The 27,028-nt window shown below is 30.7% G+C and overlaps 4 protein-coding genes across 4 annotated transcripts; all 4 read left to right on the top strand.

Moving 5' to 3' along the window:
• On the top strand, positions 1 to 3,635 carry LOC124846924 (carotenoid 9,10(9',10')-cleavage dioxygenase 1-like). The gene is made up of 13 exons (XM_047324298.2): positions 1 to 140; positions 215 to 352; positions 467 to 569; positions 1,090 to 1,349; positions 1,498 to 1,677; positions 1,769 to 1,847; positions 1,967 to 2,048; positions 2,142 to 2,204; positions 2,307 to 2,445; positions 2,586 to 2,838; positions 2,950 to 3,002; positions 3,069 to 3,233; positions 3,322 to 3,635. The coding sequence occupies exons 1-13, from the start codon at positions 30 to 32 to the stop codon at positions 3,472 to 3,474; spliced, it is 1,779 nt and encodes a 592-aa protein (XP_047180254.1). The 5' UTR covers positions 1 to 29; the 3' UTR covers positions 3,475 to 3,635.
• A 4,974-nt stretch (positions 3,636 to 8,609) lies between these two features.
• LOC124846925 (carotenoid 9,10(9',10')-cleavage dioxygenase 1-like) lies at positions 8,610 to 14,844 on the top strand. The gene is made up of 13 exons (XM_047324300.2): positions 8,610 to 8,725; positions 8,803 to 8,940; positions 9,098 to 9,200; positions 12,295 to 12,554; positions 12,832 to 13,011; positions 13,138 to 13,216; positions 13,289 to 13,370; positions 13,461 to 13,523; positions 13,612 to 13,750; positions 13,860 to 14,109; positions 14,221 to 14,285; positions 14,373 to 14,534; positions 14,638 to 14,844. The coding sequence occupies exons 1-13, from the start codon at positions 8,621 to 8,623 to the stop codon at positions 14,746 to 14,748; spliced, it is 1,737 nt and encodes a 578-aa protein (XP_047180256.1). The 5' UTR covers positions 8,610 to 8,620; the 3' UTR covers positions 14,749 to 14,844.
• A 2,001-nt stretch (positions 14,845 to 16,845) lies between these two features.
• On the top strand, positions 16,846 to 18,286 carry LOC124846912 (putative RING-H2 finger protein ATL12). Its single transcript, XM_047324281.2, has one exon. The coding sequence runs from the start codon at positions 16,980 to 16,982 to the stop codon at positions 18,162 to 18,164; it is 1,185 nt and encodes a 394-aa protein (XP_047180237.2). The 5' UTR covers positions 16,846 to 16,979; the 3' UTR covers positions 18,165 to 18,286.
• A 6,321-nt stretch (positions 18,287 to 24,607) lies between these two features.
• On the top strand, positions 24,608 to 26,005 carry LOC124846913 (protein JINGUBANG-like). The gene has a single exon (XM_047324282.2). The coding sequence runs from the start codon at positions 24,656 to 24,658 to the stop codon at positions 26,003 to 26,005; it is 1,350 nt and encodes a 449-aa protein (XP_047180238.1). The 5' UTR covers positions 24,608 to 24,655.
• The last annotated feature ends 1,023 nt before the right edge of the window (positions 26,006 to 27,028 follow it).

Raw genomic sequence — 27,028 nt, forward strand, 5'->3', positions numbered from 1 at the left:
CCAAGCCACTTTAACCCACACCTACATACATGGCCACTTCTTATAAACCATTCATATCGAATTGCTTCATTCAGAGAAGACCCTCCCATGTCTCACAAAAAGCTCATCACTTCAACCTTCCACCCTTCCCTGCCTTCAAGGTAATGACAGATATATTTCTTTTAGTTTGCTTTTCCCACTTTAACAGTAGTGAATGTGTGATTTTATTGAGCAGCCACTCAAGAAAATTCTGCCTGGACTCCCTTTACCAATTGATGTTCAAAAGACTATGACAGACGCTGCAGCTAAATTGCTTGAAGCTTTTGTAGATTCATTCTTTGAATTTGTTGATCAGCCACTGCTTCCATCTCAGGTACCTATACACGATAAGGAAGTGTTTCTGCTAGAATCAGACTTGCTGCATTCATGTAATACATATATAGGTTCTTTTAAGCCTCTAATCAACGTTGTTCCATTAACTGTGCAGAGTAACTTTGCTCCGGTGGAGGAGTTGGGTGAAGCCATACTTGTTACCAGCATCCAAGGATCAATTCCTGATGATTTTCCAGAGGGTGTTTACATTAGAAATGGTGGGGATTCCTTTCAACTTTTTATTATTAACTCAACATCATTTCGAGTTTTATTAATAAGGTAAATAACTTCTATAAACTCCATTAACAAAAATGCGAATTTTACATTCCTTTCGGTCCTTAGCATTCTACTTTTAATATAATATTGCGGAGAAAACAGTGAAAACGACATAAGCTACAGTTGCAGGCTGCAGTACAACATATTCAAAATGTCAAGGCATATTATATTGCACTGTAAGGTAGGAAGTCGCTGTTTGATTAGATTAATTAATTGTTAATCTAGGATAAGTCTGCTTGCAATTTATTCATTAAACTTATAATTTACTTCTTCTGTTGCTGAATTACAGTTTAACTTTTATACGTAAAACCCCCTTAAAAGATATCTACACGTATAAATATTATCGATCTGTTCCCATTACATTCTTAACTTTATTCTATATGAGATTTGCTACAGAGGTAAAAACTAAATCATACATTCAACCTAATTATTTTAACTTATGTTAATGGGTGCATAGTGCAGGACCAAATCCAGTTTTTGGAGGATTAAAATCAACAAATTCTATCTTTGGGAGGTCGAGTCACATTTGGGTGGAAGGAGAGGGGATGCTCCACGCAATTTACTTTAAAAGGTCAAGTCAAGGGAGCTGGAAGGTTCTTTACAACAACAAGCACGTTGAAACCGATACATACAAGATAGAAAAGCAACTCAGCAAACCATCGTTTCTACCGGCCATTGAAGGCGATTCACTCGCCATTTTGTCTGCTTATCTGCTAAACTGGGTATGATGAATCAACCAATAATAGTATCTTCTAAAGATTCATGCATTTATATGGCTAATTATCAAACTCATTTGTGAAGAGTCAAGCAATAATTTGATGAAATTTTGGACCCATTTATGAATTGGCATTCCATGTATGGATTTAACAGTTGCGATTTGGCAAAGTAAACAAGTATATCAGCAACACCAATGTGTTTGAGCATTCTGGGAAGTTTTACTCGGTTGCCGAAAATCACATTCCACAAGAGATTGATATCTTCACACTAAAAACTGTAAGAAATTGGAATGTCAATGAAGCCTGGGATCGTCCTTTTACCAGTCATCCAAAGGTTTTTCTTTGTATGCATATCACCAAATCAGTATAGTTTTAGCACTTTAAATTGTATTCTCTCTCTCAAATTCTTTGATGTTCTATCACAGAAGGCTCCAGGTACGGGTGAGCTAGTAACGTTAGGGGTGTCACCAGCCAAACCTTTTGCCGTTGCTGGAATTATTTCTGGTATGCTTTGAACTGTAAAAGTAAAGAAACAAAGTGTATTAATTACTTGCTTGCAGTAGTGAGTAAGTAGTATAGTATCTGAGATTTAAGTACATGTTTCTTTTCTTCTCCTTTCTCAGCTGATGGAGAGAAATTGGTTCAAAAAGTTGACCTCCAACTAAATAGGTGCACTCTTTGTCATGAAATTGGTGTTACAAAGAGGTATTGCTAACTATTTTGCTGACTCGGACCTAATTTTTATGTAAAATCTGCATCATAAAATATGTATTTCTGTGGGTTTGTGTTTTTCATCAGGTACATTGTGATCATGGATTTTCCTCTAACTATTGATCTAAACAGACTTCTAAGAGGAGGCCAGTGAGTGCATATCCTTTGTATGAGAGATCATACCTTCAATTTATCTACGACAAAGTTATACAAAAACAAAATCCTTAACTCATATCTCTTATCTGCGTGTAGATTAATAAAGTATAATAAGGAGGAATACGCAAGGATTGGGATACTGCCACGCTATGGTGATGCCAACTCAATCAAATGGTTTGAGGTGGAACCTAATTGCACTTTCCACATTATCAACTCTTATGAGGAGGGACACGAGGCAAGTTGCGTAGTGGCAATAACGTTATAGTACTATATAAGATTTCTAATAACATAATGTGTAACAAAACATGGACTAAAACAAATGATCAAAAGGGGCATGAAAAAATTTTGAAAATATAAATGAATGGCTATGAACAGGTTGTAGTGAGGGGTTGCTCATCTCTGGATTCGCTAATTCCTGGACCTAACCTAAGTTTGAAGGAATACGAGGGGTTATCACGCTGTCACGAGTGGCGATTGAATATGCACTCGGGAGAAGTTAAGGAGAAAGATATCTGTGGAGGCAAAGTAGTTTATATGGATTTTCCTGTGATCAATGGAAACTTCATAGGAATGAGGAATAGATATGCATACACCCAAGTAGTCGATCCAATTGCTAGCTCTAATCAAGGTAACATTGCTGAAGATTTTCTTTTCTTTTTTTCCCCTCGAGAATTTTAAATACCTTCCATATTTTTTACATAAACGTTCTACAACATGACTATGTCATTGGGTTATTTAGGAGCGCCAAAATATGGAGGTTTAGCAAAGCTCTACTTTGAAGAATCATGCAAGGTAAGAGAATGCTTGCACAGTAAGTTTTACTGATAGCAATTTCATAGCTTGGACTTTGTGAATCAGGGAGACAAAGAGAAAGCAGAAGAGGCTGTAAGAGTGGAGTACCATATGTTTGAGAAGAAGACATTTTGCAGTGGGGCTGCCTTTGTCCCCATAGAAGGGGGTCTTGAAGAAGATGACGGTTGGATCATAGCTTTTGTTCACAATGAAGATACTAACATATCTGAAGTGGGTTGATATTACTCACTTGCCTATGATGGATATCTTGCTCAGTATTACACATACACTAATCTCCTGTTATCCACTTTTCTTTCAGGTTCATATAATCGACGCAAAGAAGTTTTCTGGTGAAGTGGTTACTAAAATTACAATGCCTCGCAGAGTACCATATGGGTTTCATGGAGCTTTCATGCAAATTGCTTTTCAGGCACAGGAGCACAACAGTGTTTATCACCAACAAACGCCTTAAAAAACTTGTATGGCTGGGTACATACAAGTGCTAGTAGATGTGTCTATACGTATTGTGCAGAAATGATGTGTGCATATTAATTGTTAAAATCAAATTATCGAATGATTGTTTATACTACAGAGGGTGTCAAAATATGAATTTTGCTTTTTCGAAGAAGCATTTGTAGACCGTGACAACCTTATCATGTTCTTGGTGAATGACTACCTTCTGTTGATGTTTCTTAACCTGAAAAAAAAAACGAATTTTATGAAGCTTTTAATCTTTCTTTTCCATCACAATCTTTCTAGGCTACATCCACTTTATAAGCCTTTCACCAACCGATATTTGAAAGCATTAAGTTTAGTGATATTTAAGGTTGATATGCCTTAACGACATATATTGCTACAGTATAGTTATCCTTTAAACACTGATATGCTTTTGCACAGATTCATTTGTGATATGTTTTTTTAAAGCATCAGTGATTCTTTTGGATCTGAATGACTCAGATTCTTGAACCTTCCAAATAATCACTTTGCTATACTTACAGCATCCAATTTCAAAATAACTTAAATTATCCAAAAAGTAATTAATGAGTGCCGGTTAATGTACTCTCAAAATCATAATGTCAGATTATTCGCTAAAATAAACTAAAATTTACCAAAGTTTATATATGTTACTGGGATTTTTAAAGTAGTTGTATCTTGCTGCAGTATCATGATCTTATTGATTTATATAGGCTAAATATATTCTACCTAATTTATGTAATGCCTTTTTGGAAATATGCTTTCCATCTGCAATATTATATAATACTGCCCCAACCCAAAATTAAGGACAGAATATACATCAAAAGTTTAAATACTATTAGAGAGTAATGGTTTATATGTAATTACTATTCTTCCCAAATGAATCTATATTCTTATAGCGGCTACATACTTTAAAATATATGTAATTACACATGTGAAGTCAAGTTGGTGAATTTTAAAATATATATATTAACTGTTTAATAAAACATAAAATAGAATAACTTATAAACATAAAAGAACATTATGTGTAACTTTTTTTTTCTGGAATTACAGATATCTGAATATTAAATTAACCGTTCAATTATTTTTAAATCGAGGGTAATTATTATATTTCAACCCATGCCATATAAATTTATATAAATGTTTAAACAAAATGTTTCAATAATTTTTTTATCACAGCTATTTCATTCTAGTAATCAACTACATAAAAAATCAAAAAATGAATGCATTATGCCATATTAATTATAAGAGGGACTTAGCGCATTTAATTAATTTTAAAAAATATAATATCACTTTGATAACCAAGTGTTATTAACATTTATTTATTTAATTGCTATTTTAGCATCAAGAAACAAGTGGAATATATGATTGTACGAAAGAGTAGTAAAATATAGAAGGTGACATTGTGTTGTATGTTAACTCAACTACGTTGACGTTGATGGAAAACAACTTCAGAGCCAAACAATGGCTTCTTTGTTTTTCCTCTTTATAGATGTAGCGGGCACTCCAACTTCAAGTTGTCGAAAAAGTAGGACTGAAAGAAGAAATACAAGCCAAAAGATAATATGAAAAAGACAAACATTTTTTTTTTCTTTCTGACGAAAACATATTTTCAAATAATAAAGGATAGAATAGTTTATACATAGTATCTATTTACTGCTCAACAAAAAAAAATCATCTGTTACCTATGAATAGCATTAAATATCCAATATTCGATTTAAAAAAAATTCATCTATTATTTATCAATAGTAATAAATATATGCAAATATTTTAAAAAATATATTTTATAAATTTTTAAAATTAAATTATAAAAGTATATAAAATATAATATAAATTAAAATTTAATTTTAATTAAATCTAACTTAATAAAATATAAATTAATTTTAATTTTAATTAAATTTAAATTAATTTTTATTCTAATTTGAATACTCCTAGGCTGGAACAATATGATATCCACACCTAATTCATTTATAAATAAATATTAAAATACTCATTATTCATTGTCTGCAAATACCAATTATCTGTTTTATCTACGAAAGGGTAAAGATATTTTTGTCATGATATACTTTAATAATATCATCAACTAACTAAAATCAAGAGCACCATGACAAAAAAGCAATTTTGTTTTGGAACAACCACTGCTTGTTGTAGAATAATTAGTTTACATTGTCCTATAAAGTAGTATAATAATTCTAAATTTAGATAAGTTGAATGAGTTTTAAAATTTTAGCAGTTGTCTTCTTCAACATGATGCTTGGAGAATAGCATATAATTTTAATATAACTTAATGTTATTAGGATATATCACCATTACAAGCCAAAGAAGTTTTGTTAATTACTATTATACAAGAACCAAATAAACTTTAACCTAATCTATATACAACCCAATAATTTACATTCAATAACTTGGTTTTTAACTTTGTAATTTGATTCCATATCAGAAACAATGAATTATACTTTCGAACTAATGCAATAAAAGACATGTCTTTTTGGATGTAAAATAACATAAAACAAAACACAGCTCATATCTAAAGAAGCCAACAAACTCCAAGAGTTCCCTTCCCACATGGGAAGCATCACACTATTAACTAGATAGAGAGAACAAACACATATGATAAATATATAAGCCAAAGGCACATGCATCATTGTCACATGAGAAAGAGAGAAAGAACCACATGCATTTTTCCTCATCAATGAATCATTTTACTCTGCCCAATAATAAGTTTGGATTGAGTAGAAAACAAAAAATATAAAAAAATACCCATAAACTTAATTATTTAAAAAAATTTATTAAAATTGGTATAAATTATTTTATATAGGTTATGACTTATTAGATTCAAATCTTTTCAATTAAATATGAACTCTAGTATGATCAACAGTTGACGATATCTTTAAAAATGTTGAATAGAAGAAACTTCTAAATAAAACATTTTTGAGAAGATTCTTAATCGTTACGAGAAAATCAGTTAATGACATTAATTTATATATATATATATAATCAATATTGTTTTTTTTTTCATGATTTCTGAAGATAACTAAAGCCCGAAATTAAGTATATTAGTATATAAAAAATTCATCATTTTATAACGAGACAAGTCTCTGTCCCTCGGTGACATCTTGATAAGTATTTCTTTTTGTCGTTCATTTCGAAAGGTAAAAATATATCTATCATACCCAACAAAAGTTAGTTATTAACTATGATAAGATTTTTTTTTCCTATGTTATTATCTTTACACACATTTAACTTCTGCATGTTGTAACTAAGGCCGTTAATTATATCATATGTAATGACTTGTTTGGAGAAGTTTTGAAGAAAGAGAAATTGGGTTAAATAAAGAGGAAAAGGGAATAAATTCAAAAATTAAATTTTATTATATGTGAGTTTTAAAAAATTCATACACTAAAGACTTATATATATATTAGGCTTTGTTTATCTCAATTTAGATTTAATATTTTTATTATAAATAACGTGCACTCGTGTCAACATCATGCTATTAATTTTATCTATTAATCTAAAATAAACGTAGAAGGTTAAATACTTATTTTTCAAGTAATATTAATTTAAAGTTGTATTTAAATTTTAAGCCTTCAATAAATTTAATTATTTTAAATTTTATTTTTTATTGTTTTTTTCTAGTTTATTAATTTCTTAAAATTTATATATTTTCAATTATTTTTATTACATTTTTTGTACTTTATTAATTACTTAAATTCATATATTTTTAATTGATTATGTAGTTTAACTTTTAATTAATTGATAACATAATTATTATCTTATTACTTACTTTATATGAATGTTAATAAATATGAGATTGTAATATTTTATGATTAATGTAATATAAAGGACCGCGTTGTCAAATATTCAACAAAAGTTATTTATCTCTTTACATTAATTTATATTAACTAGAAACTTAATTAAAACAACAAAAGCTATTTAATATTTTACCTTAATTATGATATATTTTATTACTTAATTAAAAAAGTAAATTTTTTTAAAATTTAACAAATTAATAAAAAATTAATTAAAAATATCAAATTTATCATTAAAATTTAATTAAACTTAATTTAAAATAAAATAAAAGATTCAAAATATTCATTAACTATATTCACTCTTGATTCAAGAGAATGGTCTAAATTTAACCATTGAGAATTCATAATTCTTTTAAGTTTTATAACAGATATGGACAGAAACGGGAAATGGAGTTTTGATAAAGTTGTAGACTCGTAGTTGACACCGGTTTGGGTGTTCACTCATCAAAATTGAAAAATGCAACTTGAACAGGAATATTCCGATCCCAGTGAAAGCTCCATATGCATTTGGAAAGGTACAAAAAATACAACATAAATGAACCTCCGTTAACACCCCGATATCCGTTCATCATATTATATTACTAGTTTTAATTGAATGGTAGAGTTTTGTATTGTACTATCCGGCAACCCACCGACGGTTAGAGAAACTAATCAGGTAAATATCATTAATGACCAATTAATATATTTAATGACCATATTAAATGTAAATATACATTATTTATGAGTGATTGACAGGTCATATTGCACAAGAATATGGTATTAATGGACAATTATATGGTATTAATGGACAATTAGTAGCAAGTATTGTTGGACTTATTGTCATATCAAATATGAATTAATGAGCTTGATTGCCATAAGCCCTATAAATATAAGGTTAAGGCTCAGGTAAAGACATTCTTTCTTATCCGAATAAAATATTGACCTCTTTATGAAACATATCTGACTTGAGTGTCGGAGTGTTTTGTGCAGGTCAACAACTCATCAAAGTGGATTGTATTCTCGAAGAGGATTGAAGATTAATAGAGAGCAGAATAAAGAAGAACGATCGACTCTCGAATCAATTCAACGGAAGTACGTATATTTATATAATACTTCGTTTACACTTCAAAATATTGCTACGCTAAAAACATTATCTTAAAAATCCTAACTTAGTTTTTCTTACTTTCGAGACCTGGGATCTTAAAATTTAAGATTCATACCACCATGATTCAATGGATTCAATGGATGGTAAGATTATATTTGTCTGTTAATGGAGAATATTGACTTAGGTTTTAGTATATTTATATATTGAGGTGGTAGAGAGGAAGTGTTGTATCCAAACACAGTTGGTAATTAATGGAAACGCATATGGCAGCTTCCTTCGCCACTCTCCCTCCTTATTGCTCCATTCAGAAGACACCCTTTACCTTCCCACACCATCTCATTACTTCAAACACTAAGGTAATTATTTCTGCCTCTTAATTCTCAAAACCTAAAGTCATTTCCATATTAAACGTTCATCTTCGATTTATGTGAAGCTCGTCTTAAGAGCCCTACCTCATATTTCGCTTCAAAATCATGCTTCCCAAGCCATCACAGACATTAAAACCAAATTTCTTAATGCTGTCGTGGATTCAGCCTTTGAGTTTGTCGACCAGCTTGTGCTTCCATCTCAGGTGATCAAACTGTTTTAATCTTCTTAATACAAATATATTTTCTAAGATGTTTGTTTTAAAAACTGTGTTCCATTAAGATTTTATTCTTAGTTTCAGAAAATTAAAAAAAATATTTAAACTGTCTTAAAATCAATTTATTAATTATTATATTTTGCAGACAAACTTTGCTCCAGTGGAAGAATTAGGGGAAGCCATGGATATCAGTGACATTGAAGGCCACATACCAGATAATTTTCCGGAAGGTGTCTACATTAGAAATGGTTCGTAACTTCGGAACTATATGAATTCTTTAACTCTATCTCTATGCACGTGCTAGGATCACGGGGAACTGAACATACAATTCTTTCACTGTTTTTATGACACTTTTTGCTTGTGAGTGTCCAATATACAGCAAATTAGAAAATCGTTTAGATCTTAAAGGTAAACAGAAATAAAATTAATTTATAATATAGTATATAAAAACAAACTTTTCTTTATTAAGCTAATCTTTTAAAGTTCAACTAAGTCTTAAATTACACTATTTTAATGTAGTATATATATAGTTATATTTTTTTCATAACCCAAATTTAAATCTACATTATCTATTATTAGAACTTCCTCGAATTTTACTATTCTCTTATAAAAAAAGTAGGTTGAAGATCTTATATAGATTATAAATAAAGAATCTTTCTGAGATCGGATTTATATTATTTAAAAACCAAATTTTTTCTTATAAATCATATGAATACATTTATATCTTTTTTTTAAAAAAATTTGAAAATAATAATACTAATAGGAAAAATTATTATTTAATATTATGTTTTCTTACATGCTTGTTCTCATAAAGTAACACATTAGTCTTTTTATTTTACTTTAAATGAGACCTATATTACGTCATATCTTTTTAATTAACTTGTATTAAATTTTTATAAATTTTTCTTTAAGAGATACTTCTATGAGTACACAAATTTTTATCATTCTTCCAGCTTTCAATAATTTAAAAATAATTTAATAGTAATTATCCTTTTTTTTTTCTTGTTAAACGCCGTTTCTTATAAAATTAACGATGTTAAAATTTTAAAACATACACAGATTTCGCTATAGTTTATTATAAAGACTTTAATACTGTTACCAAATAAAGTATGATATTAGAGAAAAAAATTGAAAAAGAGGATCAATAACAATTTTGTCCTTTAAATAAAATGTATGACTTTTCTTTTTAACAAAATTGATACAACGGTAAGTAACACTTATATCAACTAATATTATGTAATATAATTAATTATGAATGATTAATGGGAAGGAAATTTTAGATTTTACAGTATTAAAATATTTTTATTGTTATAAACGGGAAAATATATATCGTCCTAGGTTTGATTGTTTCATTCAAATCACATCACATTCTTTTCAAAAATGACAAATTGGGTTAACTCGATCTGTTTAACCTTCATTTATTATTGGTTTGTCAAAAATAAGTTGAGTCGATTGATTTCTCAATTGAAAATCAGTTAAATTTTGCAACTTGTCTTGCCAGATTAAGTGCTGATTCACTTCTTTTTTTCATTGAAAATTTTGTACATGAAAATGTGCTGATGTTGAATTTTCAAACTAATTTTGGATTAAAAAGAATTATCGTTCAATTGTTTTACATAGAATTATATTGATCGAACTATGTCATACCTTACTTAAAATATATTAATAAAATCAGGTTGAGTTAATATAAAATATTACCACTCAGGTTTAATTTTTTTTAATAAAACCAGACAAACTTGACTAATTGGATTGGTTCAAGCTCTCAAATTAAATACACTTTCGATTTTCGTTTTTCTTTAGCCAACATGAGAGACTGGCCCGCGGGTTTTATGTCATCCCTACTTCTTTTCTCTCTTTTAAAAAAGAGTGGTAATAATTTGACACAAAACACATATCCCTAATTATATTTATATTTTTTTAATTTAAATTTATATTTTATATATTATTATATTATTAAAGAGAGTGTTTTTAACTTAAGTGTCAAACTAACTTTTCTCTTTCAAAGATCGGTAAAGTAATGAAATCAGAGAAAGTTTATATGTCACAATAAAGTTTCTTTGCATGTGAAGTATTTCGAGATAGATTATTATTATTATTATTATCATCAAATCATCATTTTCGATTATGAAACTGTAATCATTGTACGGTTGATTCTAGCATTGTTCCCTAAATAATATTATAATGTTTGCATGCAATTGCTCGTAAATCATGAGCACAAGTGTCTACCTATCCAATCAGAATTGCATTTACACAGGAAAAAATTAATTAATTTGAAAGCTTTTGTACTTATTTAGTGGATCCATGTCACTCGGTCCACCAAACTTTCAAATATTATATATATATATATATATATATATATATATATATATATATACATATATATATAATAGAAGAGTTCATAATAAAGTTTAATACTTTTCTTTTTGAAATCTATGTTATGGTAGTTAAATCAATCTTTCGTATTTATAATATAATGGTGCATAGTTTTTCAAAATAATAATTCAAGAAGCATTTTCTAAGAGAACACCCGCATCATTTGAATTTGCTTCAATTTGTTTAATCATTTTGTACTTCTGTATTGTATTGGACATCATGTTTTCTTCTACCCAAATGGTCTAAGTGCTTGATCCTAGTTTCTGATAATTGTTTCCTCATGTTCTGTTCATTTCCTCTTGTCCTTTCCCTTTGATCTGCTACTGCCAAATAAAAAAGAGAAAGAAGAAAAAAGAAAAAGGAAAACACAAGATATGCACTTCATTCATTTGTATTTTACCCTTAGCCTGCTAACTGGTATGCAGCTTCATATTTCAGTTCATTACCGTTATAGTGTTGCATGGTATAGTGCTACTTAATATCTTCATGTACTCATCAAGTATATAATTTCTCATCGACTTAAACATGATTCATCTATATTATACACAGTTGTTTTCCATTCCTAATTTAATTATGTACCCCATGACTATTTGAGTGTTCTTATATATTCCATTTGACATTAGAGTCTATAACAAGAATCATGTTAGTTAACACAGTGTTTTTGAAGATAATTAAAATTGTAAGTAATAATAAACTTCATTAAATAAAATATAACATTTACATTTTTTTATTTAAAAAGTACACTAAAAAAAGACTGTACTTTTAATATTATTCATTTAAAAGTTATTTTTTATTGCAATCGCACATCTGGTCATAGGGTGTGAAATGAAAAGAACGAAGAGAAATAGAAAAAAGAAAGAAAATAAAAGTCAAAAAATGTGATGAAAAGTAAATATATAAACTTGATTATTTATTTATGTTCATCTTTGTATATATCTTGGTATATATATAAGAACACATGGTTTGCAGGACCAAACCCACTGTTTGGAGGGTTGAAATCATCCAAGTCTCTGTTGGGGAGGACAAAGAGTGTTTGGGTGGAAGGAGAAGGAATGCTTCATGCTTTGTATTTCAAAAGGAAAAATGACGGCTGCTACACCATATTCTACAACAACAGATACGTTCAAACTGTAACATACAACCTTGAGAAACAAAGTACCAACCCTTTGTTTCTCCCTGCAGTAAAAGGAGATTCATTGGCCGTTATGTGTTCCATGCTTCTAAACTGGGTTAGCATTTTCTACCATATTTCAAAAATGTGACCTTTGCTTCAAAGATATCAAAAACATTTTTTTAGTAATTCATATGTACCAAAAACAGTTTAAATCTTAGATTATACTTGGTATGCATGCATGTAATATTATTTACTTTATTTTTCAAATATGTTTTTAGAAGTTTCTATAATAACATACTTGAAGTTCTGGTGTGAGAGTTCATGGTTAATTAATTAGCAGAAAGAAGGTCATTTCACAAGAGTTTTGAATTTTCTCCTTGTGGATTTCACAGCTGAGATTCGGAAAACTGAATAAAGATTACAGCAACACCAATGTGATTGAGCATTCAAACAAGTTTTACTCGGTTTCGGAGAATCACATCCCACAAGAGTTTGACATCTTCACACTAAATACTTTAAAATACTGGGATCTCAATGGCGCATGGAATCGTCCCTTTGCAAGTCACCCCAAGGTTTCTTCTATGTGTTAAGAATATATGGTCACAGCTTGTATGAGTAAACTATACATAAAGTTAGTTTACTTAATAACTGTTGAAAATTTCTATCTGCTTGATAAAAGTTAACCTGGTTCAATGCAGAAAGTTCTGGGTACTGGAGAACTAGTTATTTTTGGTGTAGATGCAACTAAACCTTATCTTGAAATTGGAATAGTATCGGGTATGTAATCTTTAAATTCTTAATAAAACCTAATAATAATATCTATAACATACAATCAGTAACCATTTTCAGCTGAAGGAAACGAGCTGGTTCACAAAGCAGATATAAAACTAGAGAGAAGCAGTTTATGCCATGACATAGGTATCACAAGCAGGTATATAACATTCATTACAAACAAATAATGAAATCATTGCAAACATTCATTACATTCATTAATGCATTGATTTATGTTTTTGGTTAGCAGGTATATAGCGATATTGGATTTTCCACTGATAGTTGATTCAAACAGACTACTTAGAAGAGGCCAGTGAGTATCCAGTGCTCATATATTGACTACGATGATAAGACAACACAGAATCTTTGTTGGTTTATTATTTCCATGTTACTGCATGTAGATTAATCAAATTCGACAAGGAGAAATATGCGAGGATTGGGATAATGCCGCTCTATGGTGATGCTAACTCAATCAAGTGGTTTGAGGTGGAACCTAATTGCACATTTCATCTCATCAATTCCTTTGAGGATGGTCATGAGGTCGTAACTTATCCACAAATTTGAATCTTATTACCAAGAACTTCTTCAGATACTCGAAGAAGTTAGCAATTGGCTGCAATGCTGAGACTTTTTCTACCTTGTATAGCAGGTTGTGTTGTGGGGTTGTAGAGCACTAGATTCAATAATTCCAGGACCTGAAGATGGTTTGAAGGAATCTAAGTTATTCTCTCGGTGTTATGAATGGAGATTAAACATGAAAACTGGAGAGGTTAAGGAAAAATATCTAACCGGACCAGAACAATATATGGATTTTCCAATGATCAATGCAAGTTTTACAGGAATTAAGAACAGATACGCATACACCCAAGTGGTTGATCCCACTGCAAGTTTTGCTGCAGGTAATAATTATTCAAAAAAGCTTCACTTTTCTTTAACTATTTAACCATTGCAACGACCCTTACCATGAACCTATTCATAACTGATAATATGTTTCATGTTTGACCGTTTAGATATTCCCAAATACGGAGCTTTAGCAAAGCTATACTTTGAAGAACCTTGTTCAGAATTCCCTGTGGTAAAAGATGGCTTCAAATGAAGTATTATTATCTTTCATTATACTGTTTGTTTTCTTAAAATTATTCAAATTCAAATGTGTGATCAGGGAGAGGCACGACAAGATGAGCTTATAAGGGTGGAATATCATAGGTTTGAAAAAGATGTATTTTGCACTGGATCTGCGTTTGTCCCTAAGGAAGGTGGCGTTGAAGAAGATGATGGTTGGATAATCACTTTTGTTTACAATGAAGATATTGGCATATCTCAAGTAGGTCAATTATATATATAGTGGCAAGATAATTAATTAATTCATCCAATGATCCTACTAAACTCAAATTAGCTGCTTAATTTTATTTATTTATTTTCTCTAGGTTCATATAGTTGACACAAAGAAGTTTTCAGGAGAGGCAGTTGCCAAAATTACAATACCTTGCAGAGTTCCATATGGATTTCACGGAGCTTTCATGCCAATCTCATTTTAGCTGTGGAGTTGTGTTTATTTTGGTATAATTAGTAACTCTAGTCACTAATTTTTTATTAATTTGTGTTATTATCTACTTGGCTACCATTATTTAAAATAAAATATTATTAGGATTATACTGTTTTCTTTTTTTCCTCTAACGTAATTAGCAGTTTTTCCTGTTTTGCCTTTTTTTTATATATACAATGAGTTTTGATTGGTTGACCAACAAGAGACTTCATATAAGTTATTCTACTCAACAAATTAGCTATGTCACTTTTCAAACCCAAGAACACTACCATTAAGAATTCTAAAATCTTTGAAAGGTGTTTTACAAATGGGACTGTTTTGTTATGTTCATAATTATAAGATTCAAGACTTCTTATATTTAAATTTTTTCCGAAAAATGTAATAGCAAAATATATATCAATTACTAAAAAAGAGATAAATAACATAATCTAAGAAAAAATATATATAAGCAACATTATATAAATTTTATTCAAACTTAAAAGAAAAAGAATTCATAATGTTTCTTACATGTCAATTCTTACCCATTTTGTATAATAATAAAATTTAGAAAGTATCCAAGGCTTATAAAATGAGTTTCCATGGGTAGTCTGAATGGTATCTGTCATGTGGTCTACCCACAGTTTTGATTATAGTGCCAACACTATATGGAGAAATTAAAAATTAGAGTTCTTTGCTCAAATGCAAACAATTTTCGTAATGGGAAACACGATCGTTGGTCTCCATCCTTATTAATTATCGCTATTATTTTTTTATTTAATTAATAAATATATTATTGTTTTTTTTATGATTGAAGGTTGATATATTTGTGTTGTTCTAGATAAAAGTTAGATTAATTATATGATTTTATTAGTTATGTTATAATTAAAAAATTCTTCTAAATTATAGATACGACAAAAGACAATTAAAAGAATTGGTCATCATTAAATTTTTTAATATAAACTCCTTAGTTACACTAATTTAGATGATTAAGATTTAAATAATTTCGTAACAGTAGAATAACATAATTTTAATTGAATAAAAATAAATAATTATTGAATGTTAGGGAGTTTAGTTAAACTCCAATGATTTAATTCGTTCAATTTTTAATTATTCATGCAATTGATACATATTTAGTTATCTTGTTGTTTTGATCTTCATAATTTAGAAATAGTATTTTATTTATATAATTATCACACAGTTATGGTAATTTATTTATATAATTATCACACAAGTTATTGTAATTAATTATTTATGTAATCATAGCACAAGTCATTATAGATACAAATATTTTGAGCCACTCATGTTTCCAACCGATGTGTCTGCATGGTCTCTTCCAATCTTCTTATCCCTAGTAATCTTTATCTCTTTTAACATGTGTAGCTAAAGTTTTAGTTAGGAGAATCATAACATCACTTGTATATAAACTCTCGTTATAATTAAAGTTTATTTCTTTTAAATTGATTACTTTTTCTCTAGCTTTAATAATTTTAAAAGCTGCCTCTAAGAATTAATATTGGATTTCTACCAATAATTGGACGATTGGAAAAAGGATTAGATTTAGAATAAATCATAATGATTGAGAATAACCCACAAAATAAAAGAATTGATAATTGGATGACAAAATGAAGAATGTCAAATAGTGTTTCTTTTTAAAGGGAATCATTAAAGAATTAAAGATTTCAATTGGGGGAAAAAGTTGTTGAATAAAAAACCTACAATTACAAGGTGCTCTAAAACTTTGTGATATTGCTCGGGTAAATGATTAAATAATTGTCATAAATTTTGTGTAAAAAAAATTGTTGTAAATTGGGGTAGTTTAAATCCCTTAATTTAACACTCTAACTAACTCTCTTTTAATATGCACTTGTGGAGTTTGCATATGGCTTATTTTCTCGGATAAACAAAGTTTCAATAATAAAAAATAAACATAGAGATTCAACAAGTATGAATTGAGGTAATGCTTAACAGAAATGAAGCATATAAGCAAATAGCATATAGCGATTGTATAATATGTCAATCATGAACACGCTTTTTCAGTCACAGAGAGGGCTCCAAGCTGATGCATGCTTTTGTCTTCATCATCCAGAAGATATTCTAATTAATTGTCCAAGACAAGCACCGCAAAAAACAACAAACAATAAAAAGCATGCAGGGTAGGGTCTGTTATAGTAAAATAAGACAAAATTGAAGCAGCCATTTCTGATTTCATCTCACAAATGTTTATTTAGGAACAAAAAAACCAAAATGGTAATATCTCCACTTCAGAAGATGTCTAACAACCTCAAGTTCAATCCCTTTAAGAAGCATTTGCTAATAATTTTCACGATGATTCTTTCTCTCCCCTTCAATGTTCAATCTCAAGACAGAGAAGAGGAAGAACAGAACCTGCCACAATCCCCTCAAACCCTTCATCCAAGCAAGGGGATCGTGATAGCAGTGCTCGCCACCATGTTTGCCATTACAACTATCTTACTTTTATATGTCAAGTTCTGTCGAGTCAACGGTCGCCAACATCTTACCCGAAACTCAAATCTCCAAAACTTTCAGGGCCGATCTCGATCAAGTTCAAGAGTTTCTGGTATTGACAAAGAAGTGGTTAAAACCCTCCCTTTCTTCACGTTTTCATCCCTGAAGGGGTTCAAAGATGGCCTAGAATGCACTGTTTGTCTCTCCAAATTCGAGGACTCGGAGACTTTAAGACTGCTTCCGAAGTGCAAGCACGCTTTCCACATGAATTGCATTGACAAGTGGTTTGAAAGCCACTCCACATGCCCTCTCTGTAGACGAAGGGTTGAAGCAGGGGACATAAAGAACCTCAACTACTCCCTAAGCTCAAGGTTCCTCCGAGTTCCTTCAAATCTCACGGACACGGAGGATCTAAACCTTGAAATCTTCCTTCAGAGAGAGCCTTCTCATAGAGGGTCATCGAGAAGAGGCTTTAATGACGCGGGGAACTGCAAGAAACAAGAACTGTTTATTGGTGATGGCAGTGGCGGTGGTGGTGGCACAAAGTGGGACACAGATGTTCGTGTGACAAACCTTAAAATAGTTATCTCTGACGTTTTCACGAGGAGCAGGTGGAGTGATCTTAACTCTTCGGACCTGTTGTCGTTGAACAGCGAGATGCTTAATGATGTCAGCAGCAGGAGATTATGTTCGAGTTCTTTGGAATCCACCGAAGACAGCGGAAAGGTTGACGGAACTTGGCGTTTTAAGGAGGAAGAAAAGTGGTTTACGGAAGTGAATCCTGGTGAGAAGAGGTGCATGTCTGAGATTGCCAATGTTCCGAGGTTTGCAGAAATGGGGAAGGAGAATAGGATCGGAGAAAGTGTTTGGTTGCCAATTGCACGAAGAACTATCCAATGGATTGCAAAACAAGAAAGGAATCCGTGTGAATTAGAACCAAAAACTCTACCCTCAAATGTTTGATGTTGCTACACCGAACACAATTGTCGGCCTAATTGATTTTTGGTGTTGAAATTTGTGTAAGAAAAAGAATAATGATTATTTTATGTCACTAAAAATACTATAACGTGCCTTTTTATTATTTATTTTAATTCCATTTATTATTTATGTTTTAAAGAAAATCTTATGAAAAGAAAATCTCATGTTTTGCTAGTGGCTCCCTTTGACGCCGTCGCCGCAAGCGCTTGTGGTCCTTGGAGTGTTTCTTTTCAATAAATTTTAGTTGACACAAATGAAACTAATAAAAATGTCACCAGAGTAATTGTTTGAAGTTTATAGCTGTAAAACAATCAGAATCCTTGAAAAACTCATTGTATGTGAGTTTTTCATTACATATCCGATTTCAAATTTATCATAATAGTAAAACTATATTTTATTGTCTTCATGATCTTTCTTGTCTTCTTCACTTTTGTTAAAATAAATTAATTTTATTGTGTGGTGTAGCTATATATTTAGGTAATGGTGCGTATTGACCTAATCTGTTTTGGTCCGTCTAATATTTATTAAAAGTATATTAAAACGGAATGAGGTATATAAGATTTATAGGTTACTTTATCTGATCACATGATCTAAATATCGACTTAAAAGTCCGCGCACATATGTTAGAAAAATTAAACAAATAAGAAAAAGATGTCTAAAAATTCGGACAAGAAAAAATTTGACAAAAACATCTTTGCAATGTCATTATCATAGACCATAATTGATGTTTAACTTTCATTTGACATAATACAATGTCAAAATGCCACTTTCTTATATTGTAAACATTCATAAATAAGATTTTCTTTTTCTTTTACAACTATAACATAAATAAAGATCACGAATTTCATTAAGAAAATAATACTTATGTAAAGTATGAACTAACCTGTATTCATCTAAGTGAATCATTGAGTTAAAGTACGAAATTTACTTAAATTTTATTATAAAACTACTTGGATTATCAGCTTATACTGCAACCTACTTCCATAATATATCTTTCAGTTTTGAAACTTTTTTTCAACATTTTATTTATCACATTTTTAAATTTAATAATTTTGATTCATTGTTAGTACGTGACTATATGATCAAATTTTTAACCCAAAACATAAATATAAAAACGATAAGTGAAAGAATTTTTTAAGATAGAGTTACCAACATATATCACTCTTGTTATGAAAATTAACTTGTCTTATCAAATCATTAGAGTTACTACATTAATGAATAAGTAATATGCGTATTATATATGTATGTATTGATTGATACAAATTGATCATATTATATCAAATCAATCATTTATACTGAAATAAAATTGATTGATATCAATTAAATTTATTTAATATTAATTTCTAGTTAAATAGGTTAGTAATTAAATTTAACAAAATTAAATCATGATTAAATAGAAAACAATTTATAAATATATCTATAAATATAAATTAAAAGTACGATTCTTAAAACTTTTACAATACAATAAAAATTACTAAAATGTTAGGATAAAATGTTAAAATATCAAAGTAATTAAGTATTAAAGTATCTTTAATCATGTACTTATTCTTGATCCATAGTCAAGCACGAAAAATAAGAAAAGTAATTGAAAGGTGAAAGCTCTTATAAATAAACACTTTATCTTATACATACAAAACAAGAAGGTAACCAAACATATAATAACAAATGTAAAAATACATTGCTAAAGTAAAATTAAAATTATATAATCATTTTAAATAATGAATAACTGCTGAAATATATATACCCATAAGTATTACACACTTCATACATGTTCTTGGTTCAAAATTTAGGTGTGTTTAAATTTGATACGTGGGTTCCTAATTATTACTTTGTTTACCTTTTTTTTTCTTTATAAATTTAATATTTTTAATGTTTCTTCAATAATTATATACTTACTTATTTTTCTTAACAATAAATACACATAATAATAAAAATCAAACGCGTGTGATTATATTAATTATTGATTAAATTTAAATAACATTAAAAAATTCAAATTTTGTATTAATTTAAATAAAATTAAATATAATTAAATTAATAATGTAATATTTCATGTCAAACCCCGAAAATAACATGTGTAAAGGGGTGGACAAATGTCTCAAAATAAGGAAGACAGATGTGTCAATAAAAAGAGATTTAGCATTTTTCAAAACGCAACGCATCTCTTCAATTCTCAAAATCTGCATCTCTCTAAAACACAAGCTTTTACCTTTTCTCCTCCATCTTCTCTCTAAGTGGTTGGTCCTAAATAGTGTATGGTCACTCCTTCAGTCTTATCTGTTATGAACCATTCGGTCCTGTCCTTCAGGAAGTGAGAAACTGTTCGGTCTCCACCAGTCTCAGAGTGTTCGGTCTAAGCCGATAGTGTTCGGCATAAGATAAAAACGTTCGGTTTAACTCTAGTTTTCGATTGTTCTACTATTCGGCCCTAAAACTGTGTTCGGCTCATGCTTGAGTCTTACTGTTAAATGACCGTTCGGTCATGTTAGTATGTAGGGAGAGTTTCTATCGTTCGGTCTTGTTAATAGGTTAGGTTGATCTTTTTCGTTCGGTCGTGTTCAAGAATGATGGTTATTTTACTGATCAGTTTGATTATACTTAAATGTGATGGATGAGGAAGTATGTTGGTATTGAAGTATGGTATGATAATTCTAATGAAATGTGAAGATATGATAAGATACTTATAATATGGATATGAAAGAGTATTCCAAGGACGAATATCTCATGAATGGTATTGGAATGGTAAAGTATGAATGTGGACAAAGCTTAGCTAGCGTTTATCCTGATATTCTGTGATTTTTCATTCTCACGTAGAGAAGAGTAACTCATGTGTGGGAATGGCAGGAGGTCCTAGACCATAAGGTGAACTTGGGCGGAACGAACTAACCTTGGGTGGCAGCTATTGAGGGTATCCCAGTTATTACATCACCCAGGTGCAAAAACGTCGTAGCTACACAGAATTCATACAGTCCGGACAGTCAGAGTAAAGTAGTCGGTCATTGCATGCATTAACGTATAATTATGGTTGGAAATGTATGATTGGATGATTGCATGATTGACTTATTGATGTATACCAGATTTATGTGAAATGTATATTTTACTGAATTAATTAAATTACATAAGTTTACCCTTATTTTCCTGTCTTGACATGTGGTTCGTTCGGTTGTCCTTGTCTTTGCAATGATCACCCTGTGGGTGTGAGCAGAAGGTGCCGATGACTCTCTGGAGCAATCGCCGGAAGAAGAAGAAAGTAGCCTAAGAGCAAGATCGTTCGGTCTTGTATTCCTTTTGTATTAGTGTAGGACCGTTCGGTCAATATTCTTCCGATATGACCGATCGGTAAGCTCTTTTGATGTGTACTTGTATTGTTTTTTGTAAATTTTTAATTTATGATTATTATAGGATAACTTTAAGTTAATTTTATTCTTTTTGTAAACTGTTCTATTTTATTATAAATGTAAAAATTTTTAAATATAGTTTATAACTATATTTTTGGGATCTTACATTTCGTTTCATTAATTATACTAAAAATAAAATTTTATATATATTATAAACATCATGACGAAGTAATGTGAAACTATTTCATTGCATTCTTCAGTATCATATTTCTTATTTCTTAGTAAATACAGTATATGTGCTAGATTTGTTTTCCTATATTTTTTTTTGTTTGACTGTTCAAGGATAATGTATTTTTCCTTTGTTATTTTGTATATCCCTGGCCTTAATTATTTACTATATTACCGTATTAGAACATATAGAAATAAAACCTCCTTGTAATAATAGATTTTAGAAAACTAATCGAAACGATTTGTCATATTTAATTCTTATCAATTTGACTATTTGGAGTAATTTAAAACTGTGAAAGGAATGCATTTTCTTCCTCTCTTTTAACGCTAAAATATCTCTTCTTCTTATCTTTATCGATTTAATTTATAATTTTTTTAACTTGCCCGTTTTGATATCCTTAAAATTCATTATATCTTTATGCAAAAAATTGCTTAAATAAGTTTGAACATCCTTAAACATGATTATGGCACACAATTAGATAATTCGCGAACCTTGAAACTTGGAGGTCCTAGCTACAGTGGTTTTCCAACGAAGGAAATTACAAATAGTACATTTTTTTAATGAAACTGTAACCCAAAGTACAAACAGCCTGGCCAACTTCTGTAATTTTTCTCTTTCTATTCCCCAACTCATAACTAAACCAATCGAGCACGCACTCAATTGGTTCCTTATTCATTGCCCAAACTTTCGTACTCTGTACTTAATTTATACACATATTACCATGGAAAAAGATCAACATAAATTCATTTTAAATTGCATTTTTAGCTGTTACGTTGTACAATTTTTAAAATTCAGTTCTCACAAATTGAAAGAAAAATACTCAGTTTTAATATTCATACATACTTTTTAAGTTTTTTTTTTGCACTATAGTTCTTTTTTGTTACAATAATTTTTTTAAATTACTGGCATAACTCAATCCACCAATAAAATAAAATAAAATTATAAATAAAAATGATTATGTAGGCAAAATTAGTAAATAAATTAGAATTTAAATGATGAATAAATATTTTCGTGATAAAATATATGTTAGCATATTTTATTGATAAAATCTTTAAGTAATATAAAATTGTTATTTTTATTGACAGATTTTTTGTTGTCAATGATGGTGATGTGACAATTTTATCAGAGAAAGATAAAAAGAAATTGAAAGAAAAAGAAGAAGGCAACAGCGAAAAGAAAAATAAGTCACGATATTTTTAACAATTTTTTTTTTATTTTACAAATTACTATTATATATTTACTGATTAATTTTTTTTATAATTATAAAAGAAATTACTATTAGATTTTTAATAGTCACAATTATCGATAATTTTTCAATCCTTTAATAAAATTCATCAATAAATATTTTATTGACAAAACTTTAACAATCGATAAACACGATTGACAATTTTAATTTATTGACTGATTTTAACTACATATTTTAAAAATGGTTTAATAGCCAATTTAGTCCCCACTTTGGTTGAAAAATCTCAATTTAGTCCCTCGTTATAAAAGTGTTTTGAATTAGTCCTAACTTTTAAAATAGTGGGTCAGATTGGTCCTTTCTGTTAAATATAAGTTAACAAAATTAATGGATGATGATGTGACACAACTTAAAGCTAACGAGGGACCAATCTAACACATTAGCTTTAAGCTGTGTCACATCATCATCCATTAATTTCGTTAACTTATATTTAACGAAAGGGACCAATCTGACCCACTATTTTAAAAGTTAGGACTAATGTAAAACACTTTTATAACGAGGGACTAAATTGAGATTTTTCAACCAAAGTGAGGACTAAATTGGCTATTAAACCTTTGAAAATCATCATTAATACAAATTTTCTAGTAATGCTTTTACAAAATTCATGAGTAGTTTGTCTAGGATGAAGTATTGATGAAAATGTAGATTATTTGATGTACTCTTATCCACCGCATCAAATGCCGTTGACTGTTGATGCTATAACAGTAGTTGCAACTCGACCAACCAACTCTGACACCATTTTCATTCTCAGCTGCACTCTCTTCTTACTTTCACTGTGGTAGGAGCATAACTAAACACTGCAATCACATTTTCATAATTAAAAAGATACAAAGAAACAACAGACTACTATAACCAAGATCATAAACAAAAATAAACCATTATAAACTTCTATGCAAGAATAGCATTTCAAACAATTCATAATGGACTTAAATTTTCGTGTGACATTTATAGTCCAACACCATAAGGTAATATTGAAGATGTGTAGCAATGATTTCTACATTGACTTGTGACAAGAAGTTAAGTTCAATCTGTTAAGTAATAACTCCTCGAGATTCAATAGTAAACATTAAAATTTCGCCACCCATACCAGTAGAAAGGAGAAGGTTCTATGATGAGCTTGATCACAATGATGACCCCATTCATATCTCCACCTTTCTGCTCCCTCTCTTGAACAAACGACAAACCAGTTCATGATGGCTAGCAGAAATGTCCAACCAAGCCATCAAATTCAAAATTTTGGAGAATCAATGATTCAGAGCTTCCTGTTCATATACATATACTACTTTCGTCATTAAAATAACGCAGAAAATGTCTAAACACTCAACAATTTGAATATAAACCAGTTTTAACAAATTCTGTCTTAAATGTAAAATTAATTTTTTTCTTTTCTTTTTACTGAATAAACCTGTTCCTTATTCTTGTTCCTGCAAGGAAAAGGAAAAAGCAAAGCAAAGAGGGGTCGCATATGGAATGATGCAGAAGAGAGCACGACAATAAGAGAACAGTTGAGAAACATTTATACCATAATAAATACACTCCACCCATCGTCCAAACCCTTATTACGTTTGTTATAGCTCAACTGTGAGGGATAATTTGTAAAGTCCCAATTACTACTATAGCTACCACTTTTGTTTCTTTAATTCCAAGCACATATTCTTCTCATCACGCCATGGATTTTCATGGCAAGGACACCCTCCTCAGCCTAATGGACACCGAAAAGTCAGAACCACCACAATCCCCTCTTCACCTTCATCTCCAAACCCACAGAGAGATAAGCGAACAAGACCTTCAGTTCAGTTCCCCAAGGCCTTCAAGCTCCGATGGCATGTTCCCTATCATGCCGGATTCACCATGGACACTTTCCCCTCTCCCAACCCCTTCGTCTTCTTTGCTTTACCACTGCATCGCTTCGCTCCACCGCCACGAAGGTAACATCTACGCAATCGCTGCTTCAAAGGGTTTGGTATTCACCGGCTCCAACAGCAGCAGAATCCGTGTCTGGAAGCAGCCAGATTGCATGGACAGAGGGTATCTCAAAGCCAGCTCCGGTGAGGTGAGAGCCATTCTCGCTTATAGCAACATGCTTTTCTCCACGCACAAGGACCACAAGATAAGGATATGGACCTTCACCGTTTCAGATAACTTCAAGTCCAAGAAACTAGGCACTCTCCCTAGAAAGAGCTCGATCCTCATGTTCCCCTCGAGAGGGAAGAACACGCCCAAGCACAAAGATTCCGTCTCTTGCATGGCGTATTACCACTCCGAGGGCCTCCTTTACACCGGCTCCCACGACAGAACAGTGAAGGCGTGGCGTGTTTCCGACAGAAAATGCGTCGACTCGTTCGGCGCACACGAGGATAACGTCAACGCCATATTGGTGAACCAAGACGATGGTTGTCTTTTCACCGGATCCTCCGACGGGTCGGTGAAGATATGGAGAAGGGTGTACACTGAAGACTCGCACACTCTCACCATGACTCTCAAATTCCAACCCTCCCCCGTCAACGCTCTGGCGTTGAGTTGCTCGTTCAACCACTGCTTCCTCTATTCGGGGTCCTCCGATGGGATGATAAACTTCTGGGAGAAGGAACGGCTGTGCTACAGGTTCAACCATGGAGGGTTCTTACAGGGTCACCGATTTGCGGTTCTTTGTTTAGCGACGGTAGGGAACATGATATTCAGTGGGTCAGAGGACACCACCATTAGGGTATGGAGGAGAGAGGAAGGGAGTTGCTACCATGAGTGTTTGACGATTTTGGATGGACACAGAGGACCGGTGAGATGCTTGGCTGCGTGCCTGGAGATGGAAAAGGTTGTGATGGGATTCTTGGTGTACAGTGCTAGTTTGGATCAAACATTCAAAGTTTGGAGGATTAAAGTTTTGCCCGATGAAAAAATGTGCATGGACTACAGTGAGCAGTGTGAAGCCCCAAGGGTGAAGATCAGGGACTACGATATGAGCCCGGTTCTGTCGCCTTCTTGGGTGGAGAAGAAGCTTCAAGGTAGCTATTTCCAGTAGGATTAATGTAATTAATTAGTTACTGATAATCATCATTAATCGATAAGAATAACCATAATCATCTTCTTGCTCTTACACTTAAGATATACAATATGCATGTGTAGAGTAGTAGTGTCTGTTTTTGTGTACTTTTGATGATTTATGAACACTTACGTACCAACGCTATTCCTTGGTGAGGTAATGAAGAATGCAGCGCAGTGCAGACTTGCCATTAATGGTTCTCTTCGTGACAGAAGCTTCACTTCTATAACGTACGCATACCCATACTTTCTGATCAATATGCCACAATTCCTGTCAAAATCTGAATGAGTGCGGATAATAACCACAGTGTTTAAAAAAAGTAAACATTTGGCAAATTTTATGTATAATGTTTATCTTAGATAGCATGTGTGCTAATACAAATATTTTACTTCATCGATTAATTATAATCAAATCAATAATGTAAGAGAAAATTAATAATATTATTTAATTATTGACTAATCATTTTGTAATTTTTAAACTAAAAAATTATTATAAAAGGGAAAAACTATTAACAAGAAAAATAATTTATACTCTAAAAAATGCAAAAGAAAAAAGGAATTATCTTCGCGACGAAAGCTAAATAAAGGAAAATAAAATATTTATCTATCTTTGAAGTAAACATTAGGAAAATACTTTATTAAAGTAAAAATATAATACATGAATAATATTATCAAAGTTTTTAATTCACAAAAAAGATACACATTAAAATGACATACTAAAATTCATAAAGAAACGTCATTCTATTTTTTTTTCTAGCATATCAGAATATAAAAATTAAAAAGTTAAAGTTTGAAATAAATAAATAAATGATGAAATTATCAAAACGATAATAATTAAGAAAAAAAAAGCTATTAAAACCTTGAAGATAAAAAGAAAAAAAAATCTTTATACATCATAGAAATTACATATATTAAAAAATTAAACACGATCAAAATGCCACGTGTAGCTAAATATACAAATCGATCATTTAGTTTGATTAATAATTTCGGTTAAGAATTTGAA

This window comes from Vigna umbellata, chromosome 2 (genome assembly GCF_029865625.1).
Source record: "Vigna umbellata cultivar VRB3 chromosome 2, Vumbellata_1.0, whole genome shotgun sequence".
Taxonomy (NCBI): Eukaryota; Viridiplantae; Streptophyta; class Magnoliopsida; order Fabales; family Fabaceae; genus Vigna; species Vigna umbellata.

Excerpts from the sequence above, each read along its gene's own strand:
- LOC124846924 (XM_047324298.2), top strand. The coding sequence starts at position 30 with ATGGCCACTTCTTATAAACCATTCATATCGAATTGCTTCATTCAGAGA. Across the intron at positions 141-214 it reads CACCCTTCCCTGCCTTCAAG|CCACTCAAGAAAATTCTGCC; the intron begins GTAATGACAGAT and ends TTTATTGAGCAG. Across the intron at positions 1,848-1,966 it reads CGTTGCTGGAATTATTTCTG|CTGATGGAGAGAAATTGGTT; the intron begins GTATGCTTTGAA and ends CTCCTTTCTCAG.
- LOC124846925 (XM_047324300.2), top strand. The coding sequence starts at position 8,621 with ATGGAAACGCATATGGCAGCTTCCTTCGCCACTCTCCCTCCTTATTGC. Across the intron at positions 9,201-12,294 it reads AGGTGTCTACATTAGAAATG|GACCAAACCCACTGTTTGGA; the intron begins GTTCGTAACTTC and ends CATGGTTTGCAG. Across the intron at positions 13,217-13,288 it reads TGAAATTGGAATAGTATCGG|CTGAAGGAAACGAGCTGGTT; the intron begins GTATGTAATCTT and ends AACCATTTTCAG.
- LOC124846912 (XM_047324281.2), top strand. The coding sequence starts at position 16,980 with ATGGTAATATCTCCACTTCAGAAGATGTCTAACAACCTCAAGTTCAAT.
- LOC124846913 (XM_047324282.2), top strand. The coding sequence starts at position 24,656 with ATGGATTTTCATGGCAAGGACACCCTCCTCAGCCTAATGGACACCGAA.